Source organism: Symphalangus syndactylus, chromosome 20, assembly GCF_028878055.3.
Source record: "Symphalangus syndactylus isolate Jambi chromosome 20, NHGRI_mSymSyn1-v2.1_pri, whole genome shotgun sequence".
In the NCBI taxonomy this organism is placed as follows: domain Eukaryota; kingdom Metazoa; phylum Chordata; class Mammalia; order Primates; family Hylobatidae; genus Symphalangus; species Symphalangus syndactylus.
Genome location: NC_072442.2, coordinates 61,262,088 through 61,286,885, shown reverse-complemented (window position 1 = coordinate 61,286,885; position 24,798 = coordinate 61,262,088). Strand labels below are relative to the sequence as shown.

Here is a 24,798-nt window from a genome sequence, read left to right as displayed (position 1 = left end):
GTTGGTGGGGCGCCGTGTGAGCTTAGTGAGCTTACAGCCGCCCTTCCTCTCCTCAGTTATTTTTGGTCTCTGTGACCTGTAGGTTTCCTGTTAGTGGGAACAGAAGTGACAGGAACCAGTTCCCACTACAGAAATGAACGCCAGGAGTCCAACTCATTCCCCTTCTCTCTTCCCTTAGCCGTTGAACTTCTCAGGGATCCAGGCCTCTAGGGCTGCGTGTTAGTGGCTTCAGGCGCTGCGCCAGACGCTTCGTTTGAGTCTCATCTCCTAACCCCTCCCCTACCCCCAATAGGGCCTTGCAATTCCTGGACCCCTCATTAAAGCAAGAGTCCTCTCCTCTCCAGACCCAGTTCACCCACCACTAACCCTTCCGTGTGGCTCTGGGTGCTGAAACGGGCAGGACTTGGCCCGCTAGGTGAAGAGGAGACGGAAGCTTCCTGGCAGTCCCCGCGTCACGTGGGGCCCTACCTAGTCAGCCTCCTAACGCCCCTCCTTACGCATGCGCCCATTCACCGCCGGTCCCCAACAATGCCTAAATCCCGCCCTGCCCTTCTCGTTCCGCCCCTGCCCGGGAGCCCCGCGTCCTCATTGGCGAGCTCTGGACCTGGATGTTGGCCAGGGTGACCCGGCGCGGACACCCCAGTGATAAAATAGATCATCCACACGGAAACTAGCGCGCTCCAGGGGTGTGACCCAAACGCAGTTCCGCCCTCTGGCTCCCAGCCGAACACGGAACCGGGACCGATCCGGCCCCGGCTTGAACTAGCTCAGCTCCGAGCTCGCGGAACCACGCCCCCGGGAGACTCTGGCCCGGCCAGCGCGGGCCAGGTCTTCAGTCCTATATCGCCCCCGCTTGGGAAAAGGTGCAGGGGCCTCTCGCCGCCTCGTCCGGACCTTCCTCTCTACCTGCCTCTCCAACCCCTCTCGGCCCCGAGCCACCCGGCAGCGGGGGTGGGTGTGCAGAGGTGCGGCGTCCAGAACCTGGCTCCCGCAGAGGCTCTGGGTGGCAGCAGCCCTGTTACGGCTTAGATGGCGCGCAGGACCGAGCCCCCCGACGGGGGCTGGGGATGGGTGGTGGTGCTCTCAGCGTTCTTCCAGTCGGCGCTGGTGTTCGGGGTGCTCCGCTCCTTTGGGGTCTTCTTCGTGGAGTTTGTGGCGGCGTTTGAGGAGCAGGCAGCGCGCGTCTCCTGGATCGCCTCCATAGGAATCGCGGTGCAGCAGTTTGGGAGTGAGTGCGGCGCCTGGATCTGGCGGACTGCGACCCTCGGAAGGGAGAGGGAATGCGGTGACTGGGAAGGGGAAGGGCAAGGGCGAGGGGCGGGAGATGCTAGGTGGGGAGACGCCTGAGATTTTCTCGCAGCGCCCCTTCCACTTCCTCAGGCCCTGTTGGCAGTGCCCTGAGCACGAAGTTCGGGCCCAGGCCCGTAGTGATGACTGGAGGCATCTTGGCTGCGCTGGGGATGCTGCTCGCCTCTTTTGCTACTTCCTTGACCCACCTATACCTGAGTATTGGGTTGCTGTCAGGTGAGAGCCTGCACAAGGACAGGAGAGTCAAATGCTTAGATCGTTGGATGTTCACCTCCTTCCTGCTCCTTCCAAAGGGTTCGGGGAGAAGCTGAGGGAAAGTTTAGCTAGCACCTGTACCCAGAAGGGAATTCTTAATAGGAATGACTAAACCGACAAACATGGTGAGGAATTAGGAAATTCAAGGATGATGAAACCTGGCCCGGCGCCGTGGCTCACGCCTGTAATCCCAGCACTTTGGGAAGCCGAGGCGGGTGGATCACGATGTCAGGATTTGAGACCAGCCTGGCCAACATGGTGAAACCCCGTCTCTACAAAAAATACAAAAATTAGCCGGGACTGGTGGCGCTAATCCCAGTTACTCGGGAGGCTGAGGCAGGAGAATCGCTTGAACACGGGAGGCGGAGGTTGCAGTGAGCCGAGATCGCACCACTGCACTCCAGCCTGGGCGACAGAGTGAGACTCCGTCTCAAAAAAAAAAAAAAAAAAAAAAAAAAAAAATAGGTGCTAGGTACTGTGACTGTAAAATCGATATCATTATTCTATTTACAGCTGAGGAAAAGCTTTAAAGCTTATACAAGTTGGCAAATGAAGGTCACACAGCCAGAGATGGTAGAGCCCAGGTCTAACTCCAAAGTTCTGTGCTAGCTACCTTACAAACTTTGTCTCTAATCTTCCACTATCCCAAAAAGTGTATTATTACATTTTGCAGTTGAGAAGGTTGAGGCTGGGAGTGTTAAGTAAAACACACAAGGTTACACAGCTAGAAAGTATCCAAGCCAAGATCGTATCCCAGGTCTGTGGGACTCCCAAGCAAGTGCTACATTCTGCTGCTGGGCAATGCGGGGATTACTGGGTGCCTTGAGCTCCCTAAGAGTCCTCAACACCACTTCTTTCTTTTTCACAGGCTCTGGCTGGGCTTTGACCTTCGCTCCGACCCTGGCCTGCCTGTCCTGTTATTTCTCTCGCCGTCGATCCCTGGCCACAGGGCTGGCACTGACAGGCGTGGGCCTCTCCTCCTTTGCATTTGCCCCTTTTTTCCAGTGGCTGCTCAGCCACTACGCCTGGAGGGGGTCCCTACTGCTGGTGTCTGCCCTCTCCCTCCACCTGGTGGCCTGTGGTGCTCTCCTCCGCCCACCCTCCCTGGCTGAGGACCCTGCTGTGGGTGGTCCCAGGGCCCAACTCACCTCTCTCATCCATCATGGCCCCTTCCTCCGTTACACTGTTGCCCTCACCCTGATCAACACTGGCTACTTCATTCCCTATCTCCACCTGGTGGCCCATCTCCAGGACCTGGATTGGGACCCACTACCTGCTGCCTTCCTACTCTCAGTTGCTGCTATTTCTGACCTCGTGGGGCGTGTGGTCTCCGGATGGCTGGGAGATGCACTCCCAGGGCCTGTGACACGACTCCTGATGCTCTGGACCACCTTGACTGGGGTGTCACTAGCCCTGTTCCCTGTAGCTCGGGCTCCCACAGCCCTGGTGGCTCTGGCTGTGGCCTACGGCTTCACATCAGGGGCTCTGGCCCCACTGGCCTTCTCCGTGCTGCCTGAACTAGTAGGAACTAGAAGGATTTACTGTGGCCTGGGCCTGTTGCAGATGATAGAGAGCATCGGGGGGCTGCTGGGGCCTCCTCTGTCAGGTAAGTGGAATGAGGTTCCCAGGGGGTGATGGCTGCCATGTTGCACAGCTAGGGGAGGGTACTTTCTCATTACAGTGTATGTGAATATTGCCCTCTGGTATAGTACAGTACACAGCCTGTGTGGCCAACCATAGCATCCCTGAAATGGGTCCATGGGGCAAAGAACTTGGGGCTGGGAAAGTCTGAGTGGAAAGACAAAGAGAAGCTAAGTGGAACCGTTGGCAGGGCGCCTACAGCTCAGATTTTCAGAGGACCTGGCAGAACCTGGCCAGACACAGACGTAGCATTCCAGCGTGCACCCTTTCCTTTGGCCTACTGGGCCCCAAACCAGGTATCTGAGGCACCTGGTCAAAGTTCTGCTGGCTCAGGGTGCCAGAACTTTCAGACCTTTATCTCCTCTTACCCATTAACTGAAGCTTTAGAAAGGCCACAGTTGGCGGGCGCCTGTAGTCCCAACTACTCGGGAGGCTGAGGCAGGAGAATGGCGTGAACCCAGGAGATGGAGCTTGCAGTGAGCCGAGATCGCGCCACTGCACTCCAGCCTGGGCGACAGAGCGAGATTCTGTCTCAAAAAAAAAAAAAAAAAAAAGAAAGGCCACAGTTGCCAGAAAGAAAGGCACAAGTATGCCTGACTCAATCTGGATCTCCAAATCCCTGCAGGCTGGTTTGGAGGTCCTTTCTGAAGGCGGGGAGGTGGTTGAAATTAACTTTTGAGGCCCTTTTGGGAAACCAGTGTTATCAAGTTTATCCAACTATTCCATGGGAGTTCCAACTCCTCTGAGATGGTAAGTCTTCCCTCCACCCAAAAATGTATCTGAGCCATCAGCCCCAGCAAATAGATCACTCACGTGTATTCTTTTTCTCTCTTGGACCTAGGCTACCTCCGGGATGTGACAGGCAACTACACGGCTTCTTTTGTGGTGGCTGGGGCTTTCCTTCTTTCAGGGAGTGGAATTCTCCTCACCCTGCCCCACTTCTTCTCCTGCTTCTCAACTACTACCTCCAGGCCCCAGGACCTTGTAACAGAAGCACTGGATACTAAAGTTCCCCTACCGAAGGAGGGGCTGGAAGAGGACTGAACTCCACAGAGTCAGGCCCAGAAAGCCAGAGCTTGACAGCTCCAGGTCTTCGCTTGTCACATCTTGGTCTCCATAGAACCACAGTGCCTTAAGATTCTTGATCTGCCTCCCCCTAGAGCAGGCCTGGGGCTCCTGCAATGTGTGTGCCAACCCATTGTATTTTGTTGAGGACTCTTATTTCTCCTCCTTTCCTTTCCTCTCCTAACCTTCTCTTTTTTTTCTTTTTCCCGAGACAGAGTCTTGCTCTGTTGCCCAGGCTGGAGTCCAGTGACATGATCTCAGCTCACTGCAACCTCCGCCTCCCGGGTTCAAGCAATTCTCCTGCCTCAGCCTCCCAAGTAGCTGGGATTACAGGCGGGAGCCACCACGCCCGGCTATTTTTTTTTTTTTTTTTTTTTTTTTTGTATTTTTGGTAGAGACGGGGTTTCACCATGTTGGCCAGGATGGTCTCGAACTCCTGACCTTGTGATCCACCCACCTCGGCCTTCCAAAGTGCTGGGATTACAGGCGTGAGCCACCGCACCCAGCCTCCCCTAACCTTTTCTAAAGGACCCAGGAGTTTTGAAGGATCCGGGAGCTCCTGCTTCACTGAGCTGTGAATCAACTGTGAAAATCAAAGGCCAAGAGACTTATCATGTTTTATATAACATCTCTAGTGTTGCCTCCTAAGTTTCTTCTCTGAAGACACATGTTTGGGAAACAAAACTGTCCCTTTGAGATAAAATCAAATAAGAAAATTGGATAATAATCACAGCCTCAAAATGAGCTGGGGCCCATATGCTTGGGTTGGCTGAATGGAGTCATGCCTGGAAGTGGAGGAGAGTGGCCAGGAGCTCTGATGACCCAAGGCATTTTAACCCTGGAATCTGCTCTCCAGGCGACCACCACATACCTCCCTCTTCCCCATTATCCCTGTGGCTTAGAAAAGAAATTGAGGGCTGGGTGCGGTGGCTCACGTCTGTAATCCCAACACTTTGGGAGGCCGAGGCGGGTGGATCATGAGGTCGGGAGTTTGAGACCAGCCTGGCCAAGATGGTGAAACCCCGTCTCTACTAAAAATACAAAAATTAGCCGGGTGTGGTGGCGTGTGCCTATAGTCGCAGCTACTGGGGAGGCTGAGGCAGGAGAATTGCTTGACTCCCGGAAGGCGGAGGTTGCTATGAGCCAAGATCATGCCACTGCACTCCAGCCTGGGCGACAGAGCGAGACTCTGTCTCAAAAAAAAAAAAAAAGAAAAGGCCAGGCGCGGTGGCTCACGCTTGTAATCCCAGCACTTTGGGAGGCCGAGGCGGGCGGATCACGAGGTCAGGAGATCGAGACCACGGTGAAACCCCGTCTCTACTAAAAATACAAAAAATTAGCCGGGCGCGGTGGCTGGCGCCTGTAGTCCCAGCTACTCGGAGAGGCTGAGGCAGGAGAATGGCGTGAACCCGGGAGGCGGAGCTTGCAGTGAGCCGAGATTGCGCCACTGCACTCCAGCCTGGGCGACAGAGCGAGACTCCGTCTCAAAAAAAAAAAAAAAAAAAAAAAAAAAGAAAAGAAAAGAAAAGAAAAGAAATTGTGAGAATGCTGAGGACACGGTATAGATGTGTGAATAGCTTTGATAGAGCTGAAGTCTGGGCCTAGGATTCTTGTATTTCCCTCAGGCCCATAGAAGGAGGTTGAAATGCAGGGAAAAGTTAACTCTGGGAGGTCTGGGGACTAGGGTAAGGGACATGAAGATGGGGCAGATAGCACCCACGAGCAACCCGCCCCCAACCCCAGCAACACACTGAAACTGGCTGCCAGACAACTTCACAAAGATTCCCTGTTACGGCCAGGACTTGGGCAAAGAGAAATGGGTTGGCTGGACAGTCACCCTTCTTCACACCCAGGGCCTTCTGGGATCCTGTTCCTTTGAACCAGCCTTTCTGGCTGTCTTAAGTAGAATATTTTCAGGGTCCTAGATTGGTGAACAGTTGGTGGTTTCAGGAAAACCCGATAAAAATTCTTTACTGGGGGAGGGGCTCAAACAAGAAAATAATCAACAAGTGGTGTCCAGAGTGGAGCGAGGGCCTCCTGGGGACAGCAAGACTGCCTGGGGAGCGGGAAGCAGCTCCCCCCTCTCTGGGGGAGGCGTGGCTGGAGGGGAGGCTGGACCACAGGAGGGCAGCGCCCTGGGCAACCCTATGTAGATGAAGCTGCCGGAGAGGATCAAAGAGCCAGACACGAGGAAAGAGGCGGTGAAGTCTCCTGTCTCATCCCTTAGGAAGCCTGAAGAGATGGGTAAGGGAATTTAGAAGCCTCGAACCCCAGGAGCAGAGGCTAGAAGTATGCAGATCTGCGAGCTCAGGTCCTTACCTGACAGGGGAGGGCCCAGGAGCCCCCCGAGGCTCATCAGCATCATCACCAGCCCCGTGGCCTGCACCACACCTTCGATGCCCACCAGCCCGGGGAGCACACCGAAAACCAGCGGGGCGTAACTCCCCGCGCTCAGCCCATAGGCCACAGCCGCGGCCAGCAGGGGACCCCCCCAGCTCTCTTCGCCCCCGACCACGGGCACCAGCCCCACCACCCACAGCCCCAGCCCAGTCAGAGCCCCAAATACGGCCAGCAGCCGCGGGAGGGGCACCCAGCCTTGGTCTGCCAGCCACCCGCAGACCAGCCGGGCACCCGCATCCCCCATCGCAGCCACGGCCACCACCAGCGCTGCTCCGTATCCCCCCAGGCCACGGTCTAAAGCGTGGGGAGCCAAGTGCACGTAAGGAACGAAGTACCCACCCCCAACCAGGGCTGTGCCTAGAGCAAAGATTGAGAAGGCCCGGCGTGTGAAGAGACCCAGGCCGAGGGCAGCTAGGGGACTACGCGGTGGGGCTGGGGAGTCGCCAGGAAGGGCCAGGGGTAGCAGCAGGGCGCCACAGGGGGTGAGGTGGAGGGTGATCGCGCCGAGGAGGAGCAGAGCACCCCGCCAGCCGAAAGTATCGAGGAGAAGCTGCAAGGCGGGCGCCAGGAGCAGCGAGGAGGCCCCGTTGCCGGTGAGCGCCAGCCCCACCGCCAAGACTCGACGGCGGGAGAAGTAACGCGAGAGGGTGCCTAGGGCAGGGGCGAACACCAGGGCCCAACCAGAGCCTGCGAATGAATGGGAGGGGATGGGGGCCAGAACTGAGGACGCCCGCCCCAGCATTCCCAACTCGGCTCTCCGCACCAGGCCCCTGCCTCGTTCGCTACCCCAGATCCCAACAAGCTCCTGTCCCCACCTTCACCCTGAATGACCCGGGCATCCCACTTCCCTCACCAGCGAGGAGGCCCAGGCCGAGGTAGAGATGCAGCAGACTGCGGGCGAAAGCCGAGAAGACGAAGCCCAGCGAGGCGATGACGCCCCCAACCATCACCACGGGGCGGGCGCCCCAGCGTGTGCTCAGGGCGCTGCCCACGGGGCCTGAAAGGGGGCGGAGTCAACGGAAGACACGCCCCCGGGCCCCCAAACTCTCTTTAACACTTCTCATTGGCTGTTTGCTTCCCTCAAACTAATGGTTCTTCTCCTTGACCTCAAGATGCACTCTTTTCTAGAGCCGGTCGCCCTTTCTCAGGTTGTCGGGTAATCAGGTGGGTCTGCCATCCCTCCACTCACAACTCCTCCTCCCAGTTCCCGTCTCCCGCCTCAGGGCCCCCCTCACTGGCTGCCTGCTGCACGGCCAGGGCCAGGGCGCTGATCCATGCAGTGTCCTGGGCGCTTCGGTCAAAGTGCTCGGCAAGGTCAGGGAAGGCAAGGCCCAGCGAGCGCAGCAGCCCGTAGGACAGCCCGTTTATCGCGAAGGCTGCGGCCGCCACCACCCAGCCCCAGCCCCTGTCCGGGGGTCCGGCGGCCTGGGGGGTCATCGCCGTCTGCGGAGTGGGGAAACACCTGTGAGAGAAGCCTCCACGCCTGTGCTTCCGCTGGGGAGCTGGCATCCCTGAGATCCAGCCTCTGGCTGCTCGCCCGGGGTGGGCCCGTCACCCCGAGCGCGATGGCGCGGGGCGGAGGGAGCCGGAGCCTGGCCTAGGGCTGGAACCCCCGGGTCCGCGCTAGATACGGGGACGGGAACAGCCAGATCCCCAGGCCCGAGGCTCCCCGTCCCACGCACACTCCTTCCCCCTTACCCGACCTCTCCGGGCGGTGCGGGGAGGGGAAGGGCGAGGAAGGGCTGGGCCCGGCTTTCTCTCTGCTTCCCAGGCGGGCGGGGGCCCCGAAGGGGAGCGAGGGCAGCGATGGAGCCCAACTTGGACAGGCTCTCTCGGTAAACAGAGATCACCACAGGGGCCTGAGCCACCTGGGACGCGAGGTGTACGGAGGGCGGGGGCGAGCTGAAACAGCCAATCCGCCAAGACGCGCGTGAGGCCAGACGCCAGTCCCACGGGGATTGAATTATGTACACACACAACCCCCAGGCCCGAGGAGGGAGCGGAGAGGAATGAATGCCGAGGGGCCCTGCCCTGCTCGCACCCATGCACCTGCCACCTGCTGCGCGCAGGGGAGACAAGCGGATTGCAAACCCCAGCGAGGCCAGGGTCCACCGCCAACGAGTGGAAATAGGGATGGCCCCAAAAGCCTGAGGGGATGAGTAGTTTTGTTCTCAGGAACGTTGCTGAGGACCAGGTAAATCTCGGATATCAATCAGATCACAGACCTCCACTGAGTGCCAGCTCTGTGCTTAGAATAACAGACCCCCAGGCTGGGCGCGGTGCAAGCCTGTAATACCAGCATTTTGGGAGGCCGATGTGGGTGAATCACCTGAGGTCAGCAGTTCGAGACCAGCCTGGCCAACATGGCGAAACACCACCTCTACTAAAAATACAAAAAAATTAGCCGGGCGTGGTGGCGGGCGCCTGTAGGCCCAGCTACTTGGGAGGCTGAGGCAGGGGAATCGCTTGAACCCGGGAGGCAGAAGTTGCAGTGAGCCAAGATCATGCCACTGCACTCCAGCCTGGGCGACAGAGCGAGACTCTGTCTCAAAAATAAATAAATAAATAAATAAAATAAAATGCCAGGCCCTCAAGGACAGAGGGATGAAACAGGACTCCCTCAATGTGAAGACCTGCGGTGTACCAGGCACCGTTTACACATGCTATCATTTCATCTTATGATAACCGTATGAAGAAGGTGTCGCTTTTTTTTTTTTTTTTAGATGGAGTTTCACTCTGTAGCCCAGGCTGGAGTACAGTGGCGAGATCTCGGCTCACTGCAACCTCTGCCTCCTAAGTTCAAGCCATTCTCCTGCCTCAGCCTACTGAGTAGCTGGGATTACAGGCGCCTGCCACCACTCCCAGCTAATTTTTGTATTTTTTAGTAGAGACGCGGTTTCGCCATGTTGGCCAGGCTGGTCTGGAACTCCTGACCTCAGATGATCCACCCACCTTGGCCTCCCAAAGTGCTGGGATTACAGGAGTGAGCCACCGCGCCCGGCCGATGTCATGCCTCTTTTATAGATGCAGTAACTGAAGCTCACAGGGAAAAAATGGTATGAATATTTGAATTTAGGTCTGTCCAACTGTGGGACCTACAGGGAGAACAATCCCAGGACTGAAACAAAATCTGGCACAGTTAAGGGAAAGATCCTGGATACAGCTTGATGCAAACTGCCCTGGAAAGGGCGGAACCATTGCAGGGACAGAAAACTTAGGAGTCTAAAATAAGGGGTCACTGGGAATAGAAAGGATTCTTGAGATCAGAATCTCTAGACACTTAGGTTAGAATTTTATTTTTTATTTTTTATGTATGTATGTGTGTGTGTGTGTATTTATTTATAGAGACAGGGTCTTGTCCAGGCTGAAGTGTAGTACTGCCATTATGGCTCACTGCAGCCTCGACCTCCCAGGTTCAAGCAATCCTCCACCTCAGCCTCCCGCGTAGCTAGGACTACAGGCTCCATACCACCATGCCTGGCTAAATTTGTTCATTTTTTTTTGTAGAGTGGGGGTCACAGTATGTTGCACAGGATGGTCTCAAGCTCCTGGACTTAAGCAATCGTTCCACCTCAGACTCCCAAAGTGCTGGGATTACAGTCTACCATGCCTGGCCAGGTTACAATTTTAAAAGCAAAGTAAAAAATCAGGTCATCGAATCCAGGTATTGATTTTTTGAAAAACTTTATAGAAAATGTCCTTTTTTTGACAGGTTGACATTCTTTACCTCAGCTGTTTGAATTCACAGATGTGTTCTTTGGTTTAATTATTAAACAATATGATAGAACATTCAGCAACTTAAGTTTGGAGCATGCATCCATTGAGCCACATGATGGCAGTGTTTCCTAATTATTGGGAAAGAATCTGCACATAAGAAAAACAGCTTCTTAAGGAGCAAAACTGTAAACATAAAAGACACAGCATGACTATAGGCAATGGCTCTCCATTGCCCATAGAGGGAAAAAATTACATTTCTCTATTTGTACAGGCCTTTTACAATAATCAAAGGTAGACCTAGGTTACTGTTCCAAACCATCTCCCCTCTGTCCCTTTTGCAGCCTCCCATCAGCCACTGTCTTCTCTGCTCTGTGGACATGCCTAGCTTTTTCTCACTCCTCAATTTTTGCATATGTCATGCTCTCTGCTTGAAACGTCCTGTTCATGAAGGTCCTGACAGACACACCTTAGGAAAGTGGCCCCACCGGTTTCCCCAGCCTGGAGTGCTGTTGTGAAAGCCACCAGGGAGGCGGGGCCAGCAGGTCCTCAGCCACCGGGGAGGGCAGGGATCCCGCTTCCTGAGAAGGCTGCTGAAGACTCTGCTCCAGGCTAAACGAATCACTGTCTCCCCATGGTGATGCAGAAATGCAGGGCAGTCAGCGAAGACCGGGCCCTCTGCGTCTGGGAGTTGTGCTAAGTGACGCTGAGCACTTTCGCAGGATGCTTACGAAGCCGGAAAGGCATCCCAGAGCCTGGGACTAGGGCTGTGAAAGGGCACATTCCTCTCCTACCTCAGGCTCCCTATATTCTTAGCAAAACTTGTCATCTTTTGCTCACGGAGGTAAAATAGCACAGAGATTAGGAGAATGGACTCCCAAGCTAGATTTCCTGAGGTTGAATTCCAGCTCTACTGTAGGGTCCAGCCTTACAGGGCTTAGCGGGTATTCTCCCCGTGTGCGGAGATGAGAGATTGTAATAAATAAAGACACAAGACAAAGAGACAGAAGAAAAGACGCTGGGCCCTGGGGACAACTACCATCAAGATGCGGAGACCGGTAGTGGCCCCGAACGGCTGGGCGCGCTGATACTTATTGCATACAAGACAACGGGGCAGGATAAGGAGGGTGAATCTTCTAAGTGATTGACAAGGTGAAGCAAGTCACGTGATCACAGGACAGGGGGCCCTTCCCTTTTAGGTAACCGAAGTAGAGAGAGAAGGCAGCATACGTCAGCGTTTTCTTCTATGCACTGATAAGAAAGATCAAAGACTTTAAGATTTTCACTATTTCTTCTACCGCTCTCTACTATGAACTTCAAAGAGGAATCAGGAGTATGGGAGGAACATGAAAGTGGACAAGGAGCGCGAGCATTGAAGCACAGCACCACAGGGAGAGGTTTAGGCCTGCGGATGACTGCGGGCAGGCCTGGATAATATCCAGCCTCCCACAAGAAGCTGGTGGAGCAGAGTATTCCCTGACTCCTCCAAGGAAAGGAGACTCCCTTTAGCGATCTGCTAAGTAACGAGTGTCTTCCCAGACACTGGCGTTACTGCTTGACCAAGGAGCCCTCAAGCGGCCCTTATGCGAGCGTGACAGAAGGTTCACCTCTTGTCTTCTAGGTCACTGTTCACAATGTCCCTTCAGCACCTGACCCTATACCTGCCAGTTATTCCTAGGTTATATTAGTAATGCAACAAGCAGTAATATTAAAAGCTAATGATTAATAATGTCTATAATAATGATTGATAATTGTCCATGATCATCTCTATATCTAATTTGTATTATGACTATTTTTATTCTAACTATTTTCTTTATTACACTGAAACAGCTTGTGCCTTCAGTCTCTTGCCTCAGCATCTAGGTAATCTTTTGCCCATACTCAACCACTTAGTAACTATATGATTATGAGCAAGTGTGACTCAACCTCTCTGTGCCTCAGTTTCCTCATCTCTACAATGGGGGTAATAACAGTAGCTACCTGATAGGTTGTTATAAGAATTAAATGAGTCACTGTGAATACATATATAAGTAAGGAACTTAGAACAGTACCAAAATGTACGTGTTAGAGCTCATTGCTGCTATTTTCTTTTTTTTCTTTCTTTCTTTTTTTTTTTTGAGACAGAGTCTTGCTCTATTGCCCAGGCTGGAGTGCAGTGGTACAATCTAGGCTCACCACAACCTCTGCCTCCTAGGTTCAAGTGATTCTCCAGCCTCAGCCTCCCAGGTAGCTGAGATTACAGGTGCCCGCCACCACACTCAGCTAATTTTTTTGTATTTTTAGTAGAGACAGGGTTTCACCATATTTGCCAGGCTGGTTTTGATCTCCTGACTTTAAGTAATCCGCCCACCTCAGCCTCCCATAGTGCTGGGATTACAGGCATGAGCCACCGCGCTCGGCCTCCATTGCCGCTATTGCTGTGAGTTGAGGAACCTGGCTGGACCCAACAGCACGGCAGCCCTTTCCCACCTGGCTACCTCTGCTAATGCCTCAAGGTCAAGGCACCACATTGCCCTGGTAAGTTCTCAGTAGAGCCACATGGGTTATAAAATGTGAATGGCTATAAAGAGATTCAATGGAAATTTCTGCTTTTCTTATTTCTTTTCCCTTAGCATTTTCCAAAGTTTGTGTGAAAATGCTGGTTTCCCTGTCTTAACTCTAAAAACAAAAGAGAAGGCCGGACACAGTGGCTCACATCTGTAATCCCAACACTTTGGGAGGCCCAGGCAGGTGGATTACCTGAGGTCAGGAGTTTGAGGCTAGCCTGGCCAATCAACATGGTGAAACCCCATCTCTACTAAAAATATAAAAATTAGCTGGATGTGGTGGCACATGCCTGTAATCCCAGCTACTTGGGAGGCTGAGGCAGGAGAATCACTTGAACCCAGGAGGTGGAGGTTGCAGTGAGCCGTGATCGTGCCACTGCACTCCAGCCTGGGGGACAAGAGCAAGACTCTGTCACAAAAAATTAAAATAATGCCAGGCGTGATGGCTCACGCCTGTAATCGCAACACTTTGGGAGGCCAAGGCAGGTGGATTCCCTGAGGTCGGGAGTTCAAGACCAGCCTGATCAACATGGAGAAACCCAGTCTCTACTAAAAACCCAAAATTAGCCAGGCGTAGTGGCAGGCGCCTGTAATCCCAGCTACTAGGGGGGCTGAGGCTGGAGAATTGCTTGAACCTGGGAGGCAGAGGTTGCCGTGAGCCGAGATCACGCCATTGCACTCCAGCCTAGGCAACAAGAGCAAAACTCCATCTCAAAAATAAAAAATAATAGAGAAGAAAAAAGTCAAAATAAGTTTTATTCATTCAGTCCTTCATACAAAGTATTTATAGACAGCTACCGCGTGCCAGGTGCTATGCTTAGGGTTCGGGATACAAATGTGAATAAGATACAGTCTCTCCCCTCCCAGCCCCACAATCAAATCAGAGGATCATCACATAAAGAAAAGAATTCTCAGCACAAGGACGGGGACACATACACCGTAGAGTGGTTCATGGAAAGAACTAACTCATTCCTCTTAGGACTGCTGGGAGGCTTCACAGAAGAGGAGCCCCTTGGGCTGGGTCTTGAAGGATGAGTAGGAGTTTGCCAGATGGATCTGTGGGCAGGGGCATTCTAGGCAAAGGGAGAAGCTTGTGGAAAATCACAAAGGCATGAACCAGCTTGGCACATTGTTTATTGTTTGGGGAGCTATAAATAGCCGCTGTGTGGAGAACCGAGCATGTGTAGGAGGATAATGTAGGATTAAGCTGCTGGGCAGAGGGTCCCATCTGAAAGGCCTTGAAGGCCAGGCTAAGGAAGTTAGATATTCCTCCAGAGGCTGATACTACTCCAAAATGTCCACTGAGGTTGCACTCACTAATACTCACTAATAATGGAAGCTGAATACAGAGGAGAGACGAGTCATGCCACAATCAGAGGCGCAAGGAGAGTTCACCTTTTGCATGTAGGAAATTTCTTTCAAATATCTTGTTTTATGTTAAAAATTCATGCAGAATTTTTCATTCTACCTTTTTTTTTGAGACTGAGTCTCTCTCTGTCGCCCAGGCTGGAGTGCAGTGGTGCAATCTTGGCTCACTGCAAGCTCTGCCTCCCAGGTTCATGCCATTTTCCTGGCGCAGCCTCCCGAGTAGCTGGGACCATAGGTGCCTGCGACCACGCCTGGCTAATTTTTTGTATTTTTAGTAGAGACGGGGTCTCACTGTGTTAGCCAGGATGGTCTCGATCTCCTGACCTCGTGATCTGCCCGCCTCGGCCTCCCAAAGTGCTGGGATTACAGGCCTGAGCCACCGCACCCAGCCTACTTTTTCTTTTTTTAAGACAGAGTCTCACTCTGTCGCCAAGTGCAGTGGCAGGATCTCGGCTCACTGCAACCTCCGCCTCCTGGGCTCAAGTGATCATCTCACCTCAGCCTCCCAAGTGGCTGGGACTTGAGGCGCACACCACCCCACCTGGCAAAGTTTTGTATTTTGGCAAAACACAGGGTTTTTCCATGTTGTCCAAGCTCTCTCAAACTCCTGAGATCAAGCGATCCACCCGCCTCAGCCTCCCAGAGTGCTGGGATTATTAGCAGGCGTGACCCACCGCACCCAGCCACATTCTACTTTATAACCATTTTTGATGGATGTTTTCATAGGAAAATAACGCTTTAAAGGACAAGATAAATTATTGAACTTTTTCTCCTCATATTGTCAAGAAAAAACTATAACTCTCCAGGAAGATATATATATTTATTCCAAGGTTTTGTTTTCCCTGGCACACTGCTGTTAGGGGTGGTGGGGAGCTGCTAAGGTGTAGCAAGGCCTCCCCTGGAAAGTCCCACCTGACCACGCCAGCTCCTATCTGCCTGTGTTAACCCCATCAGAGCACTTCTCAGCCTGTAGTGAAATCATCTTTTTAAATTTTATTTTATTTGAGACAGAGTCTCACTCTATTGCCCAGGCTGGAGTGCAGTGGTGGGATCTCAGCTCATTGGACATTCTCCTGCCTCAGCCTCTCGAGTAGCTGGGACTACAGGCGCACACCACCACACCCAGCTAATTTTTTGTATTTTTAGTAGAGATGAAATGTCACCATGTTAGCCAGGATGGTCTCGAGCTTCTGACTTCATGATCCTCCCGGATCATCAGCCTCTCAAAGTGCTGGGATTACAGGCGTGAGCCACCGCGCGTGGCTTAATTTTTTTTTTTTTTTTTTTTTTAGAGGCAGGGTCACACTGTGTTGCTCAGGCTGGAGGACAGTGGCTATTCACAGTTCCAATCCCACTACTGATCAGCCCTGGAGGAAATTGTCCATTTTTGTCTTAGGCCCTTTACTACCCTCCATGTTACCCCTGCACCACAAGGCCCTAGAGGTGGGACCTTACATCATTGATTTCTGGCTTTTTTTTTTTTTTTTTTGAGACTGAGTCTCGCTCTGTCGCCCAGGCTGGAGTGCAGGGGCACGATCTCGGCTCCTGCAAGCTCCGCCTCCCGGGTTCATGCCATTCTCCTGCCTCAGCCTCCTGAGTAGCTGGGACTACAGGTGCCCGCCACCACGCCCGGCTAATTTTTTGTATTTTTAGTAAATACAGGGTTTCACCGTGTTAGCCAGGATGGTCTCGATCTCCTAACCTCGTGATCCGCCCGCCTCAGCCTCCCAAAGTGCTGGGATTACAGGTGTGAGCCACCGTGCCAGGCCCGATTTCTGGAATTCTCACACACAAAGATGCCAAAGGTGAGTGGTGAATCACTGAATGAGAGAAACATTGAACAAAGGAGTCATTGAATGAGTGGACTCGGTGCCTGGTGCTCCACAGAATGCAGCAGTGGTACAGGAAAGAGTCGCGGATGGACAAAACCACGAAGGCCTGCCCATGTGGGGACAGCCCTCAAAGCAGATGCTGAGCTAGATGATGTCTATAGGGAGATTGTAAAAGAGTGTCAAGCATGGCACATCATTTGCTTTGGGGACCACAGGAGCTGGGAATGCGTCTATGTTTGCAAACTCTAAAACTGCTCTGGGGCTTTTTCATGGGAGCTCCTGCTGGAGGTTCTTGGGGCCTCTGGAGTCTGCAGCCTCAGGGAAGCCTGGAACTATGCCCCTCTATTTCTCAGCACCCCCACCAAGGGGCTCCCTCTGCAGAAGGTGGACGGTGAGGGAGGCGGGCAGGCAAGAGTGAGTGGCGTTACCCACAGGAAACATTCGTCTATTTGGGGTGCTCAAAAATATGAGGCTCTATACTGCTTGGCTCAGCTGATCTTGGATCGCTTTTTGTTTTGTTTTGTTTTTTTGAGATGGATTTTCGCTCTTGTTGACCAGGCTGGAATGCAATGGCATGATCTCGGCTCACCACAATCTCAGCCTCCCGGGTTCAAGCAATTCTCCTGCCTCAGCCTCCCGAGTAGCTGGGATTATAGGCATGTGCCACCACGCCCGACTAATTTTGTATTTTTAATAGAGATGGGGTTTCTCCACGTTGGTCAGGCTGGTCTCGAACTCCCAACTTCCAGTGATCCGCCTGCCTCAGCCTCCCAAAGTGCTGGGATTACAGGCATGAGCCACTGCGCCTGGCCTGGGTTTCTAAGACCTAATAGAGCTGCCTCTCACCCTTCATCCCCCAGAATGCCCTCTTCCCTGGATCACCCAGAGACCAGGACGTGGAAAGTCAGCATAGATCTAAAGCCCACACCAGGGCCTGGAAAAGTGGGAGAAGCACATGACCTGCAGAGGGGATAAGGACACAAAGGTCAGGGTTTGTGGCTCAGGGCCAGGTAGCACGTCGCTGAGATGCTCTGAAATGGGGAGTGGGTCACTGAAGCAGGAGGCCAGGGGCTCCTTGTGTATCAGGAACAAGTCTGCTTGGATGACCATATCAGTTGGAAGAAGGGAGATGGGGCCGAGTCTCCTGAGCCTTCCTTGTGTGGGGACTGGGACTGCGGTAGGACTTTGCTGAGTCTGAGGCTGTGGGGAGCCTGGTAATAGGGTTGAGGGGGTACAGATGAGACAGAGCTAAGGCTGGAGCTACACTTGATCTTAGCCAAAAGGCCGAGAAGCGATAAGGCTGGAGCTAGATTGGAGCCAAGGCCTTGAATGGGCTGGGAATCCTACCTTACATTACTCTTCTTTCTTTCCTTCCTTTTTTTCTTTCTTTTCTTTCTGAGACAGAGTCTCACTGTCACCCAGGTTGGAGTGCAGTGGCATGATCTCGGCTCACTGCAACCTCCACCTCCTGGGTTCAAGCAATTCTCCTGCCTCAGCCTCCCGAGTAGCTGGGATTATAAGAGCCCTCCACCAGGTCCGGCTAATTTTTTGTATTTACATTACTCCTTTCTTATACCCTCTACCAAGTCTGTCTCCAGTGCCTTTTCTGATCCAGGCCTCATCCCTTCTGTGGTCACCACCCCCTTCCCACCCTATTACATGTTGGGGGTCTGGAGGACCTGACTCCTGGGTTTCTCTGGACAGCCCAGAATCCAGGACAGGGGATCAGGGACAGTAGGGGAAAGTGCCCAGCTAAAGGCTCTGCACCTGGTCTGTGTCTAAATCTCCACACGTCTTTTTTTTTTTTTTTTTTTTTTTTGAGACAGAGTCTCGCACTGTTGCCCAGGCTGGAGTGCAATGGTGTGATCTTGGCTCACTGCAACCTCCGCCTCCCGGGTTCAAGTGATTCTCCTGCCTCAGCCTCCCGAGTAGCTGGGATTACAGGCATGTGCCACCATGGTGGAGATGGGGTTTCACCATGTTGGCCAGGCTGGTCTCAAACTCCTGACCTCAGACCCATCTCAGCCTCCCAAAGTGCTAGGATTACAGGCATGAGCCAGCGCGCCCAGCCTAAATGTGCCTTACCTGGCATATTCTATTAACAGCCTGAGACTTTGGCCGACATCTATATCAAAGTTGTGAGTCCTAAGCCATGGGCACTAACTCTGACTTATTTAAGGAAAGAAATGGTTTATTACAGGATACTGCGTAGTTCACAAAATCACCAAGAAACCTACAAAGCCAAGATTGGCAGGAGCAAAGGCCACAAGCCTGTAATGGGTCGCTAAAGCTGCTGTTATCACCACAGGACGCTAGATGTCGCTGCTGGCAGCCCTCTGTGACCACTGGGCCTGGAAACAGCTGCTGCTTCTCAGACATGTGCTCTGCTTCTGCGCCCTCAAATCCAAGTCCAGTGATCCTGACCACCGGAACCTAGACCATGTGCTCTCATCCTAGCTGGAAGGGGTGGCAGGAAGAGTGAGAACCTAGTGCTTTCAGTGTCTATAAGCAGATGGGTTCTGCCTCCCTTCAAAAATAAGGTGGGCCTGGGCACGGGGTGGCTCACACCTGTAATCCCAGCACTTTGGGAGGACGAGGCAGGTGGATCACCTAAGGTCAGGAGTTTGAGACCAGCCTGGCCAACATGGCAAAACCCCGTCTCTACTAAAAATACAAAAATTATCCAAATGTGGCACGCACCTGTAATCCCAGCTACTTGGGAGGCTGAGGTGGGAGAATCACTTGAACCAGGGAGGCAGAGGTTGTAGTGAACTGAGATCGCACCACTGCACTCCAGCCTAGATGATGGGGTGAGACTCCATCTCAAAAAAAAAAAAAAAAAAAAAAAAAAAAAAAAAACTAATAATAATAAGGTGGAAATTTTCTTAAAGGCTTCAGATGCAAGAAGGCAAAAAATATCCTAAAACTGTGTAAGCCCAACTAAAATGGATTATTAGAATAGGAATGAGATTCCATTTGGACATGGTGATTTTTTTTTTTTTTTTTTTTGAGATGGAGTCTCCTCTGTTGCCCAGGCTGGAGTGCAGTGGCGTGATCTCGGCTCACTGCAACCTCCACCTCCCAGGTTCCAGCAATTCTCCTGCCTCAGCCTCCCGAGTAGCTGGGATTACAGGCGCCAGCCACCACGCCTGGCTAATTTTTGTATTTTTAGTAGAGACAGGGTTTCACCATATTGGCCAGGCTGGTCTCGAACTCCTGACCTCGTGATCCACCCACCTCGGCCTCCCAAAGTGCTGGGATTACAGGCATGAGCCACCGTGCCCGGCCAGACCTGGTGAGTTATTAAAAGCACAGTCCCTGAGTTTTAACTCCCACAGTTTCCAGGCATCTATAAAAAGGCGGTAATGCTTCAAAGGATTGTTGGTGAGACTTCAGTGAAGTAAAGCTTGGGAAGGACCCAGCACAACTCCAGGCACAGGGCAGGCGTCCTACAAATGTAGGTTCCCATCCATTTCATTCCATCCCTTCATCTCTACGCCAGTCCAATTCTACTCCAAGTCACTGTGCCCCTCCTGTCTGGATTTGTGAGGGGCAATCAGACCAGAAGGGGCCAGAGAGTGATATTTGTCACCTCCCTGCTGCTATACCAACCTCTCAGCTACCTGAGTTTTTTGGGCCCCTTTGTCTGCCTTCCCAGCCCCAGCCTGAGACCTGGGCATCTGACTTGAAGGATGCAGGCTCTTAGTGGACATGGTAAGAACATGCACATCAGCCCTTAGGGCTGCAGCAGCCCTGCCTGGCCAGAGTCTCTACCTCCCCGAGGAATGTCAACCAGGACCAGAAGCCAAGGCAGGAGGGGACAGGAAGTCAGATAACAGGTTTTCTGCAGGGATGTAAATTGCACATCTTGGAGGATCTAACATATGCAAGGCAGAGTTTTGGGGGCCAAGTAAGCAAATGGTGCCTGTTTTCTTGCCCCAAGGCAGAAATGCCTTTGTGAACACTGGGAGGAGTCGCATGGGGGCTCAGCCCTGAGAAAGTCCCAAAGCCATAGGAGGGCCTAGATGCTGAAGAGGCTGCGACTGGCTGCAGTGGATGCCACACAAGCCTCTTCCTGTCCTTGCGCAGGTGGATCTTGTCCCTCCCAGTGCGTTCCTTTCTGTACCTCTTGTTGGCCATGAATCTCCTTTGCCCCTGCCCACATCTCCATGCCATTTCCTCTGCAAAACCTTCTCCTGCCTCTCCCCTACTGTCAAAACATTTTAAATGCTGGGCAGCATCTCTTCCTTAGGGTTCCTTCCCTCTATCCCATTCAAAGAGTCATACCCAGCTTTATCTACCTCCATCTCAAGCTTTCATCCTATCTCTCTCTCCTCCGTTCACAATCAGGAGTCCCTTGCAATGAGACCGATTCTGGTTTAAAACGCATTTGTGACGGAGGGGTGTCAGGGTCTCACCTGGAGGGAAGTCACACCTGCACAGGCCTACAGAGAGGTGAGGCGGGGCCTCGGGCATCTCATCAACTGGGTGCGTAGAAAGAGCACTCTGATTTTTTTTTTTTTTTTTTTTTTTTTTTTAGATGGAGTCTCGTTCTGTCACCCAGGCTGGAGTGCAGTGGCACAATCTCTGCTCACTGCAACCTCCGCCTCCCGGGTTCAAGCAATTCTCCCGCCTCAGCCTCCCGAGTAGCTGGGATTACAGGCACATGCCACCATGCCCAGCTAATTTTTTGTATTTTAGTAGAGACAGGGATTCACCGTGTTGCCCAGGCTGTTCGTGAACTCCTGAGCTCAGGTAATCCACCTGCCTCTCAGCCTCCCTAAGTGCTGGGATTACAGGCGTGAGCCACCACGCCCAGCCGAGCACCCTGATTTATGGGTAATCAGCTTCCCCTTCCCTGGGCCCAGGGATCTGGGAGATAGGAAGTTGATGCAACCGCCCCAAGAGCTGATGTTTCAGGACAGTGGCCAGTGAGTGCTGAACACAGTGAGCAGCAGGGTGGGCTGAGACCTGAGCTCCAGGACTCATAGAGCCCCGTTGTTCTTGCGTGGCATGTGGTTTCTGCGTTTATTTCCCTGTTGTCCTTGAGGAGGGTATATTTATTCCCTAAGTATGCAGGGCCTAGGTCTAAAAGCATTCCCCGTGCTTACAGAAATGCTAGGGATATGAAAAAGTGTACCAATTTCCAAATACAAAAGGCAAACTTAAAAATCTAAAGTAATGAATATTGTTTTAAAAAATGTCTACAAAACATAATATTAGTCCATTTCTTTGTTAAATTTCATGTTCCTAAATTTTCATTACATTGGAAAACAATTTGAAGCTTTTTTTCGCTTTGCAGCATTTCCTAAATGTTTATCATGATTGCTGAGAAATCAGACCCAATCATAGATTCACTGAGTTTCTTATAGACAAATGATCCTTTAAAAGAATAAAGGTCCTTTTCAGATTTTAAATGGCAAAAAATCTTAGAAATCTTTTAAATTTTTGGGCCGGGCACGGTGGCTCACGCCTGTAATCCCAGCACTTTGGGAGGCCGAGGCGGGCAGATCACGAGGTCAGGAGATCGAGACCATCCTGGCTAAAAAGATGAAACCCCATCTCCACTAAAAATACAAAAAAATTAACCAGGCGTAGTGGCGGGCACCTGTAGTCCCAGCTACTCGGGAGGATGAGGCAGGAGAATGGAGTGAACCTGAACCCGGGAGGCGGAGCTTGCAGTGAGCCGAGATCACACCACTGCACTCCAGCCTGGGTGACAGAGCGAGACTTCGTCTCAACAACAACAACAAAAAAATCTTTTAAATTTTTAATTGTAAAAATATATTTAATGTGGAATGTGAGTGTATTTTAGTATATGATATTAAGAGGTAACATAACATGGTGGGACAAACATGAACCCTGGAACCAGATTGCCTGGGTTCAAGCTCTGGCTTTGGTACTTACTGGCTATATAACCTAGATCAAGTTATTCAACCTCTCTTTGCAATAGTTCTCTCATCCCCAAAGCAAATTATAATAGTTCCTACTTTTGAGGGAAAAAAGATGGCAATTGCTATGATCTTAATGTTTGTGCCTCTCCCCGTCAAATTCATATGTTGAAATCTAATCCCAGGCTGGGCCCGGTGGCTCACGCCTGTAATCCCAACACTTTGTGAGGCCGAGGTGGGCAGATCACCTGAGATCAAGAGTTTGAGACCAGCCTGACCAAAATGGAGATACCCTGTCTCTACTAAAAATACAAAAAAGTTAGCCGAGCATGGTGGCACATGCCTGTAATCCCAGCTACTCGGGAGGCTGAGGCAGGAGAATCGCTTGAACCTGGGAGGTGGAGGTTGTGGTGAGCCGAGATCGTGCCATTGCACTCCAGCCTGGGCAACAAGAGTGAAACTCCATCTCAAAAAACAAAACAAAAAAGAAAAAAAATCTAGTCCCCAATGCAAAGTATTAAGAGGTGGGGCCTTTAGGGGGTGACTGAGTCCTTCCTGAGGATGAAGACCTTGTGAATGAGATTAGTGCCCTTATGAAACAGGCCTGAGGAAGCCTGTCTACTGCTTCTGCCCTATTAGGACACAGCTAGAAGGTGCCATCTATGAGAGCAAGCCCTTACTAGACACCAAATCTTCTGGCTTCCCGGCTTCCAGAAATGTGAGCAATAAATTTCTGTGGTTTTTGTTTGTTTTTCAGAGATGCGTCTCACTTTGTTGCCCAGACTACTCCTGGCCTCAAGCAGTTCTCTCACCTCAGCCTCCAGAGTTGCTGGGGTTACAAGCATAAGCCACCACACCTGGCTCAAATTTCTGTTGCTTATAAATTAATAGTTTAAGGTATCTTGTTATAGCAGCCCGAATGAGTTAAGACAATAATAGTACCTTGTTACTATTAGCACAACTTCTTAGGAATTTTGAAAGGATTAAAGAAGTGAATATTTGTACAGTTTTTGGAAGAATTCCTAGCAAGAAGTAAGGGCTATTTAAGGGTTTGTTTTTTGAGACAGGGTCTCACTCTGTCACCCAGACTGGAATGCAGTGGTGCCATCTTGCCTCACTGCAACCTCTGCCTCCCAGATTCAAGCAATTCTCCTGCCTCAGCCTCCCAAGTAGCTGAGATTACAGGTGCCCGCCACTACCGCCCAGCTAATTTTTGTGTTTTTCATAGAGACGGGATTTCATCATCTTGGCCAGGCTGGTCTCAAACTCCTGACCTTGTGATCCACCCACCTCGGCCTCCCAAAGTGCTGGCAAACTCCTGACCTCGTGAGCCACTACGCCCGGCCACTCACATTTTTTTATACAGATGGGGGTCTCACTTTGTTCCCCAGGCTGATGTCAAACTTCTGGCCTCAAGCAATCCTCTCACCTCGGCCTCCCAAGGTGCTGGGATTACAGGTGTGAGCCGCTATGCCTGGTGGAGCATCTTTTATAAAGTCACTAATCCCATTCATCAGTCCCCCATTCTTATGACATCGTCACCTCCCAAAGGCTCCACCTCCAAATACCATCACATTAGGCTTTAGGAGTTAACATATACATTTGGGGGACAGGGAAACACAGACACATTCAGTCTTTGGCATCTCATATATCCATAAAACTAGAGGTAGGAATGCTCCAAAATTAGCTTATCAGTGTCTCAACAACATCATCAAAGACTCAGGTTCTTCCCACATTTTCAGTCTATCCCCTCAGTGTTTTAGCTTTTTCCTCTTAAGGTTGCAACGTGGTTACTGCAGTTTCAGATATGGCGTCTAGGCGTAACAAAGTGCAGAGGAAAATGAGCACGTCTCTTCCAGTGTGTGACCCTTAGCAGTAAGGACCTCTTCTCCTACAGCCCCCAGCAGAGAGTCCCTCGGCCATTGCCACAATTATGCCATATGTCTATGATTAAACCAGCCGCTGACAAGGGGGATGGTTCCACCATGATTGTCTTACTTTCATCAGGTCCTGCCTCTAGGACTAGGCTGGAGCCAGCCTCACCTGAAGGTTGTACTGCACCTACATTGCTGTTGTAGAATAACATAAATTCCTAAACACCGGTTGGGATCAGTTAAGAGAGGACAAAGCTAGAGTTAATGTTGCATAGAAACCCAAGAGTGGTTTGTTTTGTTTTGTTTTTGTTTGTTTTAGACAGAGCCTGGCTCTTGTTGCTCAGGCTGGAGTGCAATGGTGCGATCTCGGCTCACTGCAACCTCCACCTCCCAAGTTCAACCAATCCTCCTGCCTCAGCCTCCCGAGTAGCTGGGATTACAGGCACCCGCCACCATGCCCAACTAATTTTTTGTATTTTTAGTAGAGACAGGGTTTCACAATGTTAGCCAGGTTTGTTGCGAACTCCTGACCTCAGGTGATCCACCCTCCTCGGCCTCCCAAAGTGCTGGGATTACAGGTATGAGCCACCGCGCCTGGCCCAGGAGTGTTGACTAAACCATCTAGAACTCCCTGTTGGTGCCTGAAGGGGACTATTCTTGGGAATCTGGTGAGGTTTTTTTGTTTATTACTAGTAATGTGATTTGTTCTGATTTTTACCAGCAATTCCTCCCTCCCCCACTAAACATATCCCACCCAAGGAGCAAGAACACCTACACTGTGTGTGAAGAACCCATCATGCTGTCATATCTGGCATGGGCATCAGTGGTCCATAAGCTTCAATGTAGCAGCAATGAATGTGTATCTCTCTTCCCCAGCCTGAATGACCACAGCTCCATTCTAACT

At 51.7% G+C, this 24,798-nt stretch overlaps 2 protein-coding genes across 5 annotated transcripts; one reads left to right on the top strand and one right to left on the bottom strand.

Annotated features, from left to right (window-relative positions):
* Positions 1 to 342: 342 nt before the first annotated feature.
* On the top strand, positions 343 to 4,986 carry SLC16A13 (solute carrier family 16 member 13). Of its 3 annotated transcripts, XR_010117961.1 has the most exons (5): positions 343 to 1,228; positions 1,381 to 1,524; positions 2,432 to 3,169; positions 3,830 to 3,954; positions 4,046 to 4,172. XR_010117961.1 is itself a non-coding variant. In XM_055257847.2 (4 exons), exons 1-4 carry the CDS (start codon positions 1,030 to 1,032, stop codon positions 4,246 to 4,248), a joined length of 1,284 nt encoding a protein of 427 aa, XP_055113822.2. In that variant the 5' UTR covers positions 343 to 1,029; the 3' UTR covers positions 4,249 to 4,986. The 3 variants fall into 3 exon arrangements, 2 of the variants coding, with proteins under 2 accessions (XP_055113822.2, XP_063484441.1); XM_055257847.2 differs by lacking the exon at positions 3,830 to 3,954 and having other exon boundaries at positions 4,046 to 4,986; XM_063628371.1 differs by having other exon boundaries at positions 3,830 to 4,136.
* Positions 4,987 to 6,213: 1,227 nt separating this feature from the next.
* On the bottom strand, positions 6,214 to 8,681 carry SLC16A11 (solute carrier family 16 member 11). Of its 2 annotated transcripts, XM_055256752.2 has the most exons (5): positions 8,368 to 8,681; positions 7,905 to 8,112; positions 7,523 to 7,666; positions 6,589 to 7,356; positions 6,214 to 6,501 (listed from the first exon to the last, which is right to left on the bottom strand). In XM_055256752.2, the coding sequence occupies exons 2-5, from the start codon at positions 8,104 to 8,106 to the stop codon at positions 6,272 to 6,274; spliced, it is 1,344 nt and encodes a 447-aa protein (XP_055112727.2). In that variant the 5' UTR covers positions 8,107 to 8,112; positions 8,368 to 8,681; the 3' UTR covers positions 6,214 to 6,271. The 2 variants fall into 2 exon arrangements, with proteins under 2 accessions (XP_055112727.2, XP_055112726.2); XM_055256751.2 differs by having other exon boundaries at positions 7,905 to 8,681.
* Between the last annotated feature and the right edge of the window lie 16,117 nt (positions 8,682 to 24,798).

What these genes read in the sequence shown, in the direction of transcription:
- SLC16A13 (XM_055257847.2), top strand. Translation starts at nt 1,030, where the DNA reads ATGGCGCGCAGGACCGAGCCCCCCGACGGGGGCTGGGGATGGGTGGTG. An exon ending in CGCGGTGCAGCAGTTTGGGA is followed by an intron (nt 1,229 to 1,380) that starts GTGAGTGCGGCG and finishes CCACTTCCTCAG; the next exon opens with GCCCTGTTGGCAGTGCCCTG. An exon ending in GAGTATTGGGTTGCTGTCAG is followed by an intron (nt 1,525 to 2,431) that starts GTGAGAGCCTGC and finishes TCTTTTTCACAG; the next exon opens with GCTCTGGCTGGGCTTTGACC.
- SLC16A11 (XM_055256751.2), bottom strand. Translation starts at nt 8,178, where the DNA reads ATGCCAGCTCCCCAGCGGAAGCACAGGCGTGGAGGCTTCTCTCACAGG. An exon ending in GGCCGTGCAGCAGGCAGCCA is followed by an intron (nt 7,667 to 7,904) that starts GTGAGGGGGGCC and finishes GCCCCCTTTCAG; the next exon opens with GCCCCGTGGGCAGCGCCCTG. An exon ending in CCTGGGCCCTCCCCTGTCAG is followed by an intron (nt 6,502 to 6,588) that starts GTAAGGACCTGA and finishes CCATCTCTTCAG; the next exon opens with GCTTCCTAAGGGATGAGACA.